Source organism: Takifugu rubripes, chromosome 3 (genome assembly GCF_901000725.2).
Source record: "Takifugu rubripes chromosome 3, fTakRub1.2, whole genome shotgun sequence".
Taxonomy (NCBI): Eukaryota; Metazoa; Chordata; class Actinopteri; order Tetraodontiformes; family Tetraodontidae; genus Takifugu; species Takifugu rubripes.
The window spans coordinates 16,372,392-16,389,016 of record NC_042287.1 but is presented as its reverse complement, the minus strand read 5'-3'; the positions used below and the strand labels follow the sequence as shown (position 1 = coordinate 16,389,016).

The 16,625-nt window shown below is 45.4% G+C and overlaps 1 protein-coding gene and 1 long non-coding RNA gene across 3 annotated transcripts; one reads left to right on the top strand and one right to left on the bottom strand.

Moving 5' to 3' along the window:
• Positions 1 to 1,667: 1,667 nt before the first annotated feature.
• On the bottom strand, positions 1,668 to 10,219 carry LOC115249208 (uncharacterized). 2 transcript variants are annotated; one of them, XR_003887919.1, is made up of 4 exons: positions 10,017 to 10,219; positions 7,795 to 7,884; positions 1,917 to 2,030; positions 1,668 to 1,719 (listed from the first exon to the last, which is right to left on the bottom strand). It is a non-coding gene; the product is annotated as an uncharacterized lncRNA (long non-coding RNA). The 2 variants fall into 2 exon arrangements; XR_003887920.1 differs by lacking the exons at positions 1,668 to 1,719; positions 1,917 to 2,030 and adding an exon at positions 7,323 to 7,495.
• sall4 (spalt-like transcription factor 4) lies at positions 8,929 to 15,788 on the top strand. The gene is given in 5 exon segments (XM_011602803.2): positions 8,929 to 9,183; positions 11,029 to 11,977; positions 11,979 to 13,456; positions 13,531 to 13,838; positions 13,915 to 15,788. Coding segments are annotated over 5 exon segments (3,237 nt in total). The 5' UTR covers positions 8,929 to 9,116; the 3' UTR covers positions 14,350 to 15,788.
• Positions 15,789 to 16,625: the final 837 nt, after the last annotated feature.

Genomic DNA, 16,625 nt, shown 5'->3' with positions numbered 1-16,625 from the left:
GGAGAGCGGAAAACTTCACCTTTCAGCCTGAATATTTAGAAATGCTTCTGAAAACATCACAAACCTCGGGGTGTGTTTTGAACCGCGGGAACGTGTTTGAAAAGCTCAGAATTCCCACAACAATTCTGTCTCCAGTTCCAGAAAATGATTACTCAGTGAGAGCCGGAGCCCGTGCACACACACACACACACACATGCACCGTTTTGTGATTTTTTTTTCTGTGATTTTTCCACACGCACAGGTTAAAATACACCCCGTGCAGTAGCTGTCTCCGCCCATCTTCATTCATCTGGGGAGTTGTGGTGAGGGAGGCGGAGCTAAAGAGCACGCTGCACATGCACCGCAAGTGATGCTTTTATTGTGAAAGTACACACGCGATCATTGAGAGATCTGCTTTGTTTTTTAATGTAAAGCTTATTATCAGGCCATGTGTGCTGCTGACAGTCTGATTGCTGCGCTTCGTAAACGGGCTAAACCGGGAGCAACAGGTGGGGGTCCTTCACTTTCTGACGTTTTTTGTCTGATTTGCTGCTAAATCTCTTCAAGGTTTAAACACAAAGACCCTTCAGCACTGAGCAGCCCACCCTGCAGATGGCCAGAGGATCAGAGGCTGTCAGCACGCTTAAACGAGCCAAGAGTCGAGACTTCAGCCCGGCGGGGGAGGACCCAGCATGAATGGGGTATTTCCACCAACTACTATAACCCCCCGCTGAGCATTTGTAAAATGATTTGTGGCAAATTTGTTTAATCAATATGGATGCGGGGGTTTGGAAACCCTCCCCGGACAAAGTCTTTCTTTCTCGCCCTTTTTTGTCCAGCCTGTAAATGCATCAGGGGTCATCTGGGAGGAAAGTCAGAATAAATGGTTTTGCTCCGATCTGTGTGAGAGTGCAAAAGGGCCAGCGAGCAAATCCAGTTCTGGGCAGGGGAGCATTTGTCAACAAAGGCTTTTAAACAAGTAAGACGAGTCTCAAAAATGACTTTTCCAACATCATTTGAATATTGCTGGAGGAAGAGCTCGTGTCGTCCAGACATGGTCCCCGGTCTGCTCGGCAGGAGGTTCCGGTTCTCTTTAGCAGCATCGAACCCAAATGTTATGACAGACTCCAGTTGTGCTGAGCTGAGACCCGGCAGGTTTCAGAGCAACTCAAAGGTTCCTGCGGCCCTTTTGTTTCCAGCAGGTCCAAGAAACAGTGAAGCAAAAGCAAAATGACAGCAAATAAATCCGTTTAATTATTGTCTATTGTCAATTAAGTTCTTTACATATACGTTAATACATAACTGTTGCATAACTTCTTCCTGAACATTCCTGTTGCAATTTGCTCTGAAGTCTAAAGCAGCACAGCAGCCACTACCGCTGGAAGTTTCTGGCCCTTTTTCACCCCCCAACGCTGGAACTTTCTGGAAGAACCTTTTGTTTTGAAGAGCAATATATGATTTGGAGCGACTAAAAGAATATTGTGATTATCTTTAAGGTCCCATAACTTTTCCTACTGCTTTGTAGTTCAGTCTTGAGCTCGGAGACAAAGCTTGGGAGGGTCGCTGTGGAGTTGAGAGCCTCCCACTTCTTGTGTTCCACCACCCTCATCGTTCAATGAAGCCTTTGGCTTCCTTCGTGCATGCGGGCAGGTGGCTTCCACCGTCCCTCAGACCAAAGAACAAAGCAGCGTCCATCTTCTCCCCTTCGTGGTCCAGCTTGTGATTTACAGTGTGTCCTGCCTATAGAACCCAAATCTGAGTTTGCAACGTCCTGCCACAGCTGAAAATGTTCCGTCACAGAAGCATCCACGTTGAGGCCTAAAAACCTACACTTCGGCTCCGCATACCTCGCCGGTTGCTATGCACAGTTATTGTTTACAGCCCTTTTCGCAGCCCTAATAAATCATGCGCAGCACATAAGGCCTTTTGTCACACACCTTTGTGAGTCGGATAACTTCCAATGGCAGCAGCCAGAGCTCACTGGGCCGCAGTTCCGGCACAGATGTAGGCAGAATTCCTAATTTCTTTTTCATTCTCTCAGCCTGTCGGATCTGAAAGGAGGAAGCAGGACAGAAAATAATCGGCAGAACATCCCATAAGTCTGAATGTGGGGCCAGCAGATGTGAGCAGTGTGGTGGGGGCGAGTCAGTGCCCCCCCCCCCCGACCTATCTGACTATTGTTAAGAATAGAAGCCATTTCTGCGGTCGCTATGCCAACCGTAATGCAGTCTTATCCATGTCCTTGTGCTCATGGCAGAGTGAGTTCTGATCCTTTGAAGTTTCTTTGAAAAAAAAAAGAGTCATCGTTTGATAATCAATAACAATTATTTTTACATGACATTTATTTTTAATTCATACGCAATGATGCATGCAGGCAGACAGACAGACAGGCAGACAGACAGGCAGACAGACACGGATGTTTCCTCATCCCACAGGAAAAAGATGAGCGAGTGAACATGGGATGATTCATTTCTGGGAGCAGGTCAGTCGAGTCGGTCAGGTTTTGTCAGCGGCTGCTGTAAACCAGCATTCAGGAGCTCTAGAACCCACCAGGTGTCTTACAGCCCCACAAAAAACAAATTCACTGCCAAGTGCCTCATGCAGTACGTGTCTTTGTGCTGTGGTGAGATTTTACCCAGCATCCCTGGGCTCCACATGTGGGCAGCTCTTTGCGTATGCTAACTGAGGCTGTTAAGATCATCCATACAAACAACTTCCCCTGTTAAACCACCAATGCCTTTACATAATGTGTGTTACCACTTTTGGGAGGAAAACCCCACTTTTCACTGGCTATAATCAAAAATCTTCCTCTGATGTGACTCTGGTGTGTTAAGAACACGAACCCAGAACCAGCAACTTCTGACTCAGGCTCCAAACGGCCCTGCGCCATAAACCAGGCGTGTCTCATTTGGTCAAACGAGCTCAGTTTGCTCATTTATTTGACTGCTCAGCTGTTGACTGGAATAAAGTCCACCATTTGATATTTTTACTATCCTGTTTTTGCCTAAAGAAAACAACAGAAACGCCCTTTGTTGTGGCTAATTGATGAATGTGCAGACACCACCGGCTTTGGTGGCAGCGTTGCAATAATTAGTGCATTCTCATAAGTTAATTAAAGTGAGGAAGGACTGACATCCTGCAGCTCCTCTGTTTGGCACTTCCCACCCTGTAAATGTTTATGGCCCAGGCCCAGATTGCATCTGAGATTGGCAGGATTGGCCCCCTGCTGCCTCACAGCTTGATGGCGAATGCCAAACTCTCCCTATCTCTTTTGTTTATTGTGTCTCAAAGTTTTCATCTCTGCTCATCTAAATGACGTCATTCTTCTCAGCAAATGTATTGACAGCATTGTTCAAGGTACTGCTAAGCCTAACATGTTGAAAGCTGAATGGAATGGGTCACTCATGACTTAAATAGCAAATTAAACTATATTTACAGATGTGTTCTGTAAATATAGATATTATTACTCTGTAGATATTAAGTGTAGAAGGTTTCAGAGCAGATATTAACCACAGCAGGATTAAAACCATCATGCTAACAGGAATAGGCACGTCTGTGAGGAATTCGGGAATCTCGGGTAATTCTAATATATCTGCACCACAGATGCATTTTAAATGCAAACCTTTTCTATGTGAATAGCAGAAACTACGTGACCTGGGTTCAATGCTAAACTTAACGGACAACTGTGGGGAGTGAGAATCAAATGCTTTCATCCAAAATGAGCAACACTTAAATGCTCATGTCGGCCTTCAGCCGTGTTATCAAACAGCCTGATAACACACTTTTGTCGGATTAGAGGTCGGTGTGAGACGCACATACACTTCTTTTTATACAGTGAGTCCTTGTGCCCCCGCCCCCACTCGCCCGCCCCCAGTCACCAACACTCTGCTGTTTATTGATGGAGGCAGTTGTCATAGTAGTGCCATAACAAAAGCCTGACTATTGGTGTGTTTACCTCTGCACAGGAACCACTGGGCAATTCTCCATTAAATTACAGCCATGTGTGGGCCACTGATCTCCCCCTGCACCCGCCGGCCCCTGCCCCAACACATCATACACACACACACACACACACACATCACACAGTCATGCTGAGCAGGATATTACAGCGCTACCTCCTGATTTGAGGCTTTTTGCAAATAATCTGTAATCTTTAATCTCTATGTCACCAGTCCGTTTTTGGTAGAATCCTCAAAACTAAAGAACCACCAAAAGACCAACCTGGGCCTTAAAATTAGACCCAAAACTCACCATCTTGCTGCTCAACAGACCTTTGAAATTAGAGGGATTTTTTTTTAGGAATTTAGCGCCTCATCTCACTTAATTAATTATGTAAAAAGAGAAGATCTCTAATTACAGATCCATTGGCTCTTTTTTTAAAATCTGTATTTAATTTCTATATTGGATTTTCATTTCCAGCGTTTCGGTCGTGAAGCCAAAGATTTCCCATCCACATCTGTGAACAGCGGACGTTGATTTCTGGGCTTTTCCTCTGGTGTGAAAACCAACAAGCAGCCTTCTTGTTATCTGCTCGGACTCAGATCGGAGTTGTTTACACTTCCTGTTCCCGGTAAACACAGTCCAACAACTCAAACTGACTTTGGAAAAATGAATTTCTCTCTTTAGCTGGCATGTGGGGTGCACATTTATGCATTATATTGAAGATAATTCCAGGTTCTGGCGATCAATTCACTACTTTTCTCTATTGCGTAACAGTGGTGACTCTCTCTAATTACTACTGCAGTCTTTTATCAGTAATTCTTCTTTTTTTTCCAGGCAGTGGCAGAAAATCCATAATTGTGAATCTCCATCTCCATCCGTGTGGCGAGTTTGTGCGCACTGCATAAGCTTTTCAAAAGAGCAACATTCAATAGAAAGGGAGAAAAACAATATTGGAGCGACAGACAAGCATCCAATACCTTTCACCTCGATGCCCTCAGTCTCTATTCCAGGCCGATGTTTCCACACAAAAGGAGCAAATGCATGCGTCCATGAAAAGGAGGAGGATTTGAATGGGTGTTTGCTGATCAATAATGAAAACAGTCTGACACTATAGTAATTTGCGGGAGCCTTTCTCCTTGTATTTGCTAGATAATGCCATGTTCAGATGATTGCGTGCACTCTGTGGACAAAGAACAGCAGGAAAAATGTCTATAGTCTTCACGATGCTGTTGCGGAGAGACGGAGGCATCGATCGCCTATAGCAGAGCTTCATTTGTGATATGACTAAAGCAGCCCGAGATGGAATCAGCCCCAAAAGCCTCCGCAACCATTTCCCCCCACCCAGCATTCCATGAGACTCCGGTCTGCACGTAGAGAAACTAATTCTTTCCTTTGTTGTTTGTTTAAGAGTTTAATGATGCTATTTGTGACAAGAAAGGAAATGTTTTAATGGGTGCCCGAAGAAAACCAGCAGAGGACAAGGTAATAAAACAGGATACAGGAAGTGCACTCAGATGAAGTCCTCACGTCAACCAAGGCGGTCAATCATTGAAAGGCTATTTTCTGGTGCTGGTCAGGACAGACTCCTACATGCCTTTTAGTCAGATTCTCCCTGAAAGTTTCTGCCTTCTAAAAATAAGTTGCAGGGACTCAATGAGAATTTGTGCTGCTGTTTCGACTTGACCTAAACATGAAAACAGCTCATGATGTGGTTCAGAGGTGTTGATTGTGTAGGTTTCATGAGAAACATGAGACATAAGCATTGAAATGAAAGGCGTAAATATCTCCTGCGTGTACATTTATGTATGTATGTATGTTGCCAATGACTGGATAAATGAATGTATCCAACATATATAGCAACATGACTACATTTTATTAAAGTAGCATTGGGAGCCAGAAACAGCAGCAGCTAGCAACCAAGCTAACATCTGATGCAAAACTAAAAGATGTACCAGAAGCAAGCATCAAAAATCAGTGGTCAGTTTGAATTTAGAAAAGAAAAAGTTGATTTTGAAGATTCACAAGTCTGTGTGGCCCTGGTTCATCCCGGCTTTACTCATTCCCTGCCTCATTTCTCCACTCAGCTACTCCATTTGTTCCACTTTTACCTTTAGATAGCGACAGAGAAGAACAATGATCTTTCCTGTGTTTTGACCCCACCAGAGCCTGACATGCTTCCATTGTTCTGTAAATTGAGAAAATTGTGCCTGGTGGCAGCATGAATAGCAGAAATGGGGCCTACGGGGAACCATTCCTCCCCAGCCATTCTGCTGTGCGAGGTGCAGCGCGTTTATTGTGCTGAGTTTCGGCAGAAAGCTGTCGATGAACTGTTGAAGGCGGCAGGAAATGAATTAGCAGTGTTTCCACCAGGTTTCCAGCAAGGTTGAGCTTCAAAAATAAAGATTTCAGCAGCTGAGTATATTTATGAATGGAAGTGGAGTGAAGGAATGCAAATGAAGTGTTCTCACGCAAATAGGATTATGGGGACGCATGTGGACAAACCTGGTGATTGTCACACTAATGTGAAATAGTTCATCCTTCCCAGGCTTTCATCTTTTACTGAGGCCTTTAGAGACACGTGTTCAATTCCCACAATTCCTCAGCGAGGGCCGGGGATGTGACTGTTTGTCCACTTCAAGGTCGTCATAAAGCAAATGACACACTGGAGAAACGCGCCACTTGTGTCAACTCCAAAGAGAATCCTAAAGGTTAGACTGTAGCAAAGAAAGGGGAATGTTAGTGTTGACTAATATTCCTGCTCGCCCCGCCGAACTGGGTCATTTATGAAAGATCTCGTCTGTAACCACTGGAGGTTCTCCATTGTCAGGTCGCTTCCCCTGTCAAAGACGCGTTGGCAGTGTTGGGTTTTCTGTGCAGGAATAAAAGCCAAGGATCTGTGCGCAACTTGAACGCCTTTTTACAGCAGATCCACTCGAGAACAGCTCTGATTCATGTCGCGTTCCCTTTAATCATCCTCCATTGTGTGTTTGCATGGATCCCGGTTGAAAGTGATTTTCATGATTAACATGTATTTGACAACCATTCCCCTGTTCTTCTTTAATAAACCTCAGAAGGGCTCTGACCATGTGGCTAATATCTCTGGGGTTCTCCTGCAGTTTTATGACTGCACACAGTTTGAGCTGCTCAGATTCAGCATAGAAGAAACAGTGTATTCAAGCATAGTTTCTTATGGGGGGTAATAAACCGTCTAGACAGCACTCCCCTCTTTTCACCTTCAGCCAGCCACTTAAAGAGCATTTGTTTATCTGGATATATTGGCTTTTCTTTGTCTCACACTTATCAGCTGTGCCATGATTCCATGCATGCTGGGAGATTTTGTGCTAAAATCATGCTAAGATGCGCAACGGAAGCCTTCCAATACACATAAAAGTCCACAGGAAGGTTTTATTTGAATGAAAGAGGTAATGAGGAGGATCTGACTCTTCTGTGCACGTCTGCAGCCTCTGGATGGACTAATGAAGAACCTTCCTGCGTCTGTGGACACCAGAGGACACGAATCTGAGCTCCATTTTGAGCGGATTCAGCAGTTCTGGGCCGTGTTTATAAAGTGGAACTGAGTGATTAAAAAAAAACAAAAAATCAAATAGTCAGCGTGTTTGAGAGTGTAAGCCTTTGTTGTTTTCATGCCTTTTATTTGGGTTTCATTTACATGTTTTTACATCTGAATTTGCCTCCAGTGAAGTCTCATGATTCACTTTATGTCTTTATCTTTCAGCCATTATCAACCGGTTCGTTGGTTTAGGTGACCTGTCAATCATCTTGGCTCTGGCTGTGAACACATGTCGTGTTTCTTCCTAAAGCCAGGAGGAGTCATTCCTCCCTTTCATTGATATCATTAGCCTCATAACTCACCTCCTGTTTGTAAAACAGCACATTTTCTCCTCCAGCAGCATCTGCACGAGCCTGATGTTGTGTTCCTCAAACACTTTTGTGTCTCGATAGCTTGATAAGAGAGAGAGAGAGAGAGAGCTACATTATGTTTAATCTGACTGTGTGTCAGGTTCCATATGTCTTTACTGTTGATGTTTCCTCTGCAGGAGGTCATGGACAGAAATATGTTCCAGTGTAACGCTCACGGTGCACGGCTGACTTAAAAGATCTCCAATAACAAAACTAAATCCACCTTAAAGATGCTCAAACAGCTAACATGTCTGTGTCCACCCTTTATTATTGCTTATTTGAGAAACAGACAGCTCAAACTTGTTGACTCTTTTAAGAATAGATAAACATTGACACCCTCATGACTAATAAACCACCAATATTATTTCTTGTGTAATATTTAACTAATATTTAACAGGACACATCTAGAAGTGCCTTAAAGCAAACAGAATTTCCATAGAATCACCAGCCAGGAGCCTCAAATGTAACAAATATACACGTGAATATTAGTGTACAGGAGCTCCTGTGGACAAGATCCTAGCAACCAGACCATAATAGTTGCGTGTTTTTGACTGAATGTTCCAGTTACACCATTAGAAGATTCCTGCTGACGTCATCAGGAGCTGCAGCGATCAGAAAGTAAACGTGACATAAGCATGAATGAGTCCAACATTAGCTTAATAAAATGATAAAGACCCAAAACCAAGGAAGGAAGTTAATGAAAAGTTCTCAGCAGTTTGAATAACCGAAACATCTCAGCCGAGCTCAGTGACGCGGTGATCTTTGTGCCGTTTGAGCGGATTTAATCGATCATTTTGGGGCAGAAATTGATGCAGTTTGATGAAATAACACCACGTTTCCATTAGAACCATATTCTGGTGGCCGCTGTCTCGGTCCGCCCGCCCTGAGCTGCAAAGCGCGCAGTTTGGCTGATCTTTCGCTGCTTGTGACAATATTTCTTTCCTTTTTCTCCATGAGGAAGGAAAAAGAGCGATGATGGGTGTTATTAACCCTGCCTCCATCCTGCCGTCCATCCACTAGCATGCCTCCTCCCGCCCCCTCCTGCCAGCTCGACCAGCTCATCAATGGGGGGCGCATTTAAATAATATGTGAGTACTTGGACCAGAGCCAATCAGCTGTCAGGGCACCGTGATAAATCGCAATGCATTATTGATAATAATAATTACGGTGACATGCGCATTTCTACTTCAGGGGCATTTCTTTTCCAAGGCTAAGAGTTAGTTAAAGAAGGAGAGGAAATTTGTTTGCAGGTCTCTGCTCCTGATGGTTGCACCATGTCGAGGCGTAAGCAAGCCAAACCGCAGCACATCGACTCCGAAGAGCCTGCTTCTGGAGGAAACGGTGAGTTTTACGCACGGCGCAAAGTTAGGTTCTCCAAAAAAAAAAAGGAAAAAAAGAGGCTAAAGTCGGTGAGTGAGGCGGCGTGCCACGCCGTCGTGCGCAGCGGCGACGTTAAAACGCAAACTTTGGGGCTTCTGTCGCACTTTGACCTGTTGATGTCTGCTGGAATCGATCAGGCTGGAACTCGGCCGCAGACCTGGGAATGATTTTCAACACAATGCAGGTGTTTGGGATAAAGGGTCGCTTTTAAAGTGGCACTTTTTGGCCCGCTTCAGCTCGCGGGACGGTTTGGATGAATTTCCATCCTTAATTTGACTCTGTGGCTGAAACAGGCTGACGGACCGAAGTGGTTTGAAGATGAAAACGAACTCCATTTATTCATTCCACGATTCGTCAAGACTGTTGAGCGTGAGAATTTGTTGAGAAGTGAACTGTTTCATTGGCTTGTCAGGAGATATTTTCACATTTTTAAGTACACGTTCGCCTCATTTGACTCCTTATTTCCTATCGGTGAGTTCTTTCAGAGAACTTCGGCATTTCTTCTGTTTCGGTGATAATATTAGGAGCTCTTGCTCTGCGTGTAACCGTAATATTTGGTTAATTTCATGGATTTCGTTGTGCAAAATTTGGATTTTTCATACAAAGGCTCCCCCAAACTGTATGAAATGTGACTCTGCACTAAGCTGACCCAAAGGCAATAAATCCCCCAGTTTAATGCATGACTGTTTCCTTTGGTACATATGTGGAGCGGTGGGGGATGGAGCAGTGGCCTTTCAGTGCAGCCTGGGTGGGGGTGCACGCCGCTGCTGCCCCGTGCACAGGCTCCGACTCACCTTATAATTAGGAAACTTTGTAGAGCCGCGACACATTCTTGTCTCAGGAGTCGCCCCCCCTCACGGCCATGTCGTTTTATGGGATATCGCGCATTGTTTCCCTCAGAAGACAAAGTTTGAATGGTTAATCGGACCTCGTGTCATAAACCCCACTAAAGGTGACCACATACGGGTCACGTAGAGTCACGTGGTCAGGCTGTAGCGTTGGGTCTGGGTTCTACTTTTTTATGTAGGGTAATTTTCCTTTTAATGCGAGCTCTTGCTCAGAACTGACCCCCATCCCATCTCACCTTCGCCCTGACGGGAACCAGCCTGTTGCGCATTGTTGGATATTTTCGTGCTTTTTTTTTTTTTTTACACCTTCGATGCCTCCTGGTGAGCACTCGGCGAGCCCCACCGTTTCCTCAGGCATATGCAAACAGGTGGTCTGCCCCCACCGCCCCCCATTCTGAGGCATTAGCATTCAACAATACAGCAGCTTTTGAAATGGCCTCTTTGGTTAGCAGACAAATGAAAATGGTCCCAAGAGCTCTCATCAGGCATTCATGAGTGTGAACATGCTAGACTATAATCAACATCTCCCTGGTTTCACCATTTCTTGAGGGTTGCATGATGAAATAAACAGGATCTCATGATTTAGAAGCGGGGCTTTTAGTCTTGCCCCACACGTGGCTCCAGTGGAAACGGATCTGATTATTACCAAGCGCTTGGTAGCAGATTTCAGCAGCAGCATGATTGAATGTCCACGGCTCTTTGTCCTTGTGGACATTAGTCTGGTGATGTCAAGAGGAGAAGGCTGCCCTCTGCTGGCCCTTCAGACAATGGCTACGCTTACCTTGGTCGTGAGGGGTGGTCACGGGGACCTACTGGCCAGCAATCGAGAATATTATTTCAGAAGTCCAGAGTTACAAATGAGAACCATCAGAACCGATGTTCTGTCTTGAGCCTATTTTGACTGTAATCATGTAAATTATGTTTGTCCATTTCAAAGAAATCTGCCTTGTTCTTTCAGGTGTTCTGCAAGATGCTGATGAGGCTGGAAATGATGTGAAGAGGTTTAAAATGGAGGAGACCAGGGTGTGCACCAAGTGCTGTGCAGAATTTTTTGATGAGTCTGAATTTCTGGAACACGAGAAGAATTGCACTAAAAGCCAGCATGTGGTGATCATGAGGGATGGAGATGGCAGTGAGGTACCCGAGGAATATTCCCAAGGCTCCCCCGACGGCCTGATGAGTGACCACGACGACGGCCAGTCCAGCAGTCATTCCTTATCAATCGCCAATACAGACCACCCGGAGAGAACGGAGGAAGAATCCAGCATTAACGCAGAGGAGCCAGGCCAGCGGGATCAGACGGAGATGGGTGAGAGTCCGGAGACAAATTACCACCACCCATCCAAATTCCAAGACACAAATGTCACTCTCGAGACCATGGCAGACACCAAAGTTGCCGTGTCCCAACATTCGAACAAGGCCGATGCGTCGTCGCAGGACGCCCTGCAGGTCATCCCCATGATCCTGGAACAGTTGGTGTGTCTGCAGCAACAGCAGCTTCAGCAAATCCAACTCACGGAACAGATTCGAATTCAAGTGGCCATGATGACTCCACAGGGTCTGCACCCGTCCGTGGGGGCAGTGATGGACCCACTCAAAGCTTTCGGCGCACATCTCTCCCAGCAGCTTTCTGCCGCGGCGGCTCTGATCGGTAAAAGAACTGGCAGTGAGAGTCTTTCTCTGGAGACTATGAAACAAGGGCGACAGCCTCTTCCCACTGGCATCCCAACATCCCTGCCAGGAGGTCTGGGCTCAGTCGCTGCTAAAGCCGATCTTTTAAAGGGCATTCCTGATCTGGCCAGTCGTCTACCTGCACTGCTTCCGCAGTCGCCGGGTGTACTGGGCTTCCCCAGCACCTTCAGTGGCATCCAAACGGGAATGGAGTCGTCCAAAAAGGTCAAGTCAAAGGATGGTGTCTCTCCCGTCGGATACAAAAAGCAGCGATTCGTTATACAAGCACAGGTGCAAGTACTGCGGGAAGACCTTCGGCAACGACAGCGCCCTGCAGATTCACCTGCGCTCTCACACGGGCGAAAGGCCGTTCAAGTGTAACATTTGTGGGAACCGCTTCACAACTAAAGGGAACCTGAAGGTGCATTTCCAGAGGCATAAAGACAAGTTCCCCAACATCAGCATGAACCCGCATCCCGTGCCAGAGCACCTGGACAATATTCCCACCAGCAGCGGCATTCCCTATGGCATGTCGATCCCCATCGACGACTCCAACTTGACTGAAATGAAGCCCGTACTCGGTCACCCTGCAGCTGGATTTCCCCCCTCATCCATGATGGGACTGAAGACGTTTGACGGCTTTGCAGAGAACCAGTTTACCCAGAGGCCCTCGCCTTCAACAAGCGACGGCTCTCCGTCGGTGTTCGGCCAAGAGGCCTGTCTGGATCTGAACCCAAAGGATGCTAAAGAGCTTCTCGGAGGGCTGCATCACATGACTGGTAACGGGGTGTCGGGAGAACCAAGCTCTGGAACTGCAAAGCTTCAGCAGATGGTGGATGGGCTGGATAAAAGAACGGGCGACCCGAACGAGTGTGTGATCTGCCACAGAGTCCTCAGCTGCCAGAGCTCGCTCAAGATGCATTACCGCACACACACGGGTGAGAGGCCCTACAAGTGTAAAATCTGTGGCCGCGCTTTCTCCACAAAGGGGAATCTGAAGGCCCATTACGGCGTCCACAGGGCCAACACTCCCCTTAAGATGCAGCACTCGTGTCCGATCTGCCAGAAGAAGTTCACCAACGCTGTGGTGCTTCAGCAGCATATTCGTATGCACATGGGCGGCCAGATCCCCAACACCCCCGTGCCAGAAAATCAGTTTGACGTGGCGGAGTCGTTGGCTTCCTCTCTCCCCGAGGAGACCTCTATGGACACCAGTAGTTTTGAAGCAAGCATGGAGGACCACAAACCAGAGCCGAACTCGCAGAAGCCAAACGGCCCCTCAGATTCAGTCCCGTCTGTGTCGGAGGAGCAGCCCAACGCTGGCCCCACCATGTTTTCCAGTCTAGATGTTTTGAAGAACCTTACTTCAGCTCTTGCACTGAAACAACAGAGTAGCACCACTTCCGAAAGTGAGGGGACATCCAAAGAATCTCCGGCTCCGAGAGAGCAGGAATATCAGAACGGCCGCAGTCCAGCTGTTTCTGACTCCACGTCCTTTCACTCCGCCTCCTCCCCCGTGAACAACGCCAGCAGGTCCAAGTCTCCCGAGTCTGCGGTCGACGATTACGCTCAGAGTGGCTCAAAACCGGAATCTGACGCTGGACCTCAGGGCGGCCTAGAGTCTGGAGGAGCTCTTGACCTCACATCCTCCAGCAGCACCACTCCCAAGGTGATTAAAGAAGAACCTATCTTTCCATTCACAAATGGAGACTATGGTGAGTCCCTGTTAAAATGAATAAATAAACCTGACTGAATTGGATGTTTAAGTTTTATCCACATCTGCCCGCAGTTCCATCCAGCAACATGCAGTTTATGAGGCTACAATCAAGTCTGGCCAGTCTGGAGATGAAGATTCCCCCAGAGAATCCCCTGGGTCCTCACAGTTTGTTCGGCTCGCAGCACATCCCTCAGGGAGCCGCCTTGCCCCCCTCCTCAATGGCATCACGGCGATCCACCAAACAGCACACATGCCACACCTGCAGCAAGAACTTCTCGTCTGCCAGCGCCTTGCAGATCCACGAGCGCACCCACACGGGGGAGAAGCCCTTTGCCTGCAACATCTGCGGCAGGGCGTTCACCACCAAGGGAAATCTGAAGGTAAGTCACCTGTCCGAAAACACCGGCGAGTCCTTCTCGGTGGATACCTGATTCACTCCTCACTGCTTGTCTTCAGGTGCACATCGGCACTCACATGTGGAACAACTCCTCGAGGCGTGGCCAGCGACTGTCTCTCGAGGGCCCCATGGCCCTGATGGCCATGGGCTCGGAGGCCAAGAAGCTACCAGAACTTATGCAGCCCCCCAAAGAACTGGGAGCTCCGCAAATGAACTTTGACCCTTCTCTTTGGAACCAGTATGCCGCTGCCTTCAGCGGGGGTCTGACCATGAAGACCAATGAGATCTCTGTCATCCAGGGCGGGGGCATCCCGTTCCCCGGGAGCCCTGCCGGTGGGCCTCTGATCGGCTCCACCGGGGGCCTGATGAAGATGGATGGGTCCCACTCTGGGTTACCTGCCACTGTGGCTGAAATAGAGAAGAACAGTTCAGACAGTGTGCCAAAATCCCAGTTCCCACATTTCATGGAGGAGGGTAAAATCGCTGTTAACTAGTTGTTTTTCTTTCTTGTTTTAGTCAATAGTCTGTTTCAACGTCTCCTTTTTGAATGAGGTACAATCAATATTCAAAGACGACTTTGTAGGTTTTGTAGGATCCCCCATTGCAGCTGTTTTCCCTCCCGATCGGAATGATTCTGAATAATTTTTAGTTTAAACCGATATAACTACTGTAGTTCTATTTTATATAAATAAATATGCGGGTATATTTTTTTTTTCCTTGTGCATTTTTTTTACTGTCTATCCAGAAGTTTGAATGTATAACTTACTTACTTGAAACTGCTTTATTTCAGACTTTCTCTGTGATAGGTTTGAAGAATTTTTGATGTTAAAAGGAAGAGTTTCAGGGCACAACCTTTTAAGGACACGACGTCTTCTGTTTTCAGAAATATCGGCATTGTTATCCAATGGTTCCCTCCTGTTGTGTGCCATAGTTTTTATGACATTGTACATTTATTTTTTGTAGTGATAAATGCCAGTTGTTTGTCTTTTTGAAGGGGCTTTTGACCAGATTTTACAGATTATTCCAGTCTTTATTAAATATCAAGCGACAACAGTTGAGAAAATGGCTGTGAATAGTTTGTTTCCTCCTGCGTTGAATTGGTGCCAAGATAAAATGGTGAAACTGGAATATTTTTCAAAGTGCCTGGTGTTTTCACTGCGTCCCAAGTTTGCCGTTTGTGGGCTGAAATTGGCGTGTTGTCAAATTTCACCTCTGCATCAGAGTTTATATATATATATAAAAAGCCCTCGCAAGCTTCGTCCGGAGAGTCTGAGTTGGTTTGCTGAGGTCTGAAAGTGTTTCTGCTTGACGTTCTCCTGCCTGCACTTTATTTCAGGTGGTAGTTACATTTACATTTACATTTTATCAGTGCATTTCAGAGCTTTTATTGTGATTGCAGGGAAAGACAACCCCCCCCTCCCCCCGCCCCCCAGCTTTTTGGTTGAAACAACTGTTTGTTGGCTAGCCTTTCTACCCCCTAGGCTCTCATCAACCTGTAGCTTTGTTATTTATTTAAACTTCCTGACTGCGTGAGTTTAGGGGGTAAAATCTACCTCGTTAAGATGCTTGTTTTTGTTCTCTACCATCCCTCTACTCAACAGTGCTCTGTATATTCTGATAAACTCTTCAAGTGTGCGCTAGATTCTCTTTACAACCTGCTGAGTTGAACGGTAATGATTGTATCACTGGACACTTTACATCACTCAGAATGGTCTTTAGGTCCCTGCTGTACATTCCTTATCAATTATGCATTTGCCAAGTTGTGCCTTTCTTTAGCGTTTCATGTCAAAACTGCTTTCAAGTCGTCTTTGCAATTCAAGTCATGTGGAGCCAGTTTTGGCCTGTTTACAATGTAAATGTGTGTTTTTGTATGTTGCTTCACCTACATGTTTTCTGATTTTGGAGAAAAATAAAATCAGTGACTTTTCAAGGTTATTCCTGTCTTTTTTTTAAATTTTTTTTTTTTTTTTTACCCCTTGGTGGAAGCGGGTATTTACTCTTTCAGGTAACTTTACAGCAACAACTATGCAGATAAGTTAATTTCCATCCATTAACCTTCAAGTGTATTGTCAATGAGCTACTGGTCACTATTTGCAGCATCCATGAAATCTATTTGCAGCATCCATGAAATCTATTTGCATTCCCAACAGGAATTGGTATATGCAGTGCCACAGATAATGAGATATTGAGGGTTTTTTTTTTTGTTTATACATATAAGTTTAGTTAAATACAGATTTAAAAAAACAAGTTTGGTTTGTTTCTTCTGCAGCCTAAAAGCTGAGATGACTAAAAACAAGTTTTTGACTAAGTGTGTCTTGTTCAACAATGCTCTGTTACATGTTAACATACCTTTAACAATTGTCTTTATGTACATTCTGAACCAGAGGCTCTGCATTATCTAATAAATTATACATTAATTCACTTTGAGCCTCAGTATTTTGATAAATTAATGTCAGTAAGTTGTATTTAGGCTTGGTTTTTTCACTAAGTTGACTTAACTGCTATATGTACGCTAGACAATTAAGATTGTTTGACATTTGCTTATTATTACTATGTTAATGATCTTATTTTTGAGCTACCGAGGGGCTTTAATAACAATTTGAATAAAAATCAAATTATTTTGGGACACTATTTAAAATAAACAGAAAATATTGAGTTATTAAAATATACCATTTCCATTAAATTTGTCAAAATGACTTTGTCCATAAATGACAAAGGCTCCTGTTTGAAATGGGATGTTTTATTCATTAAATTCTTTGACGTTAAGTAG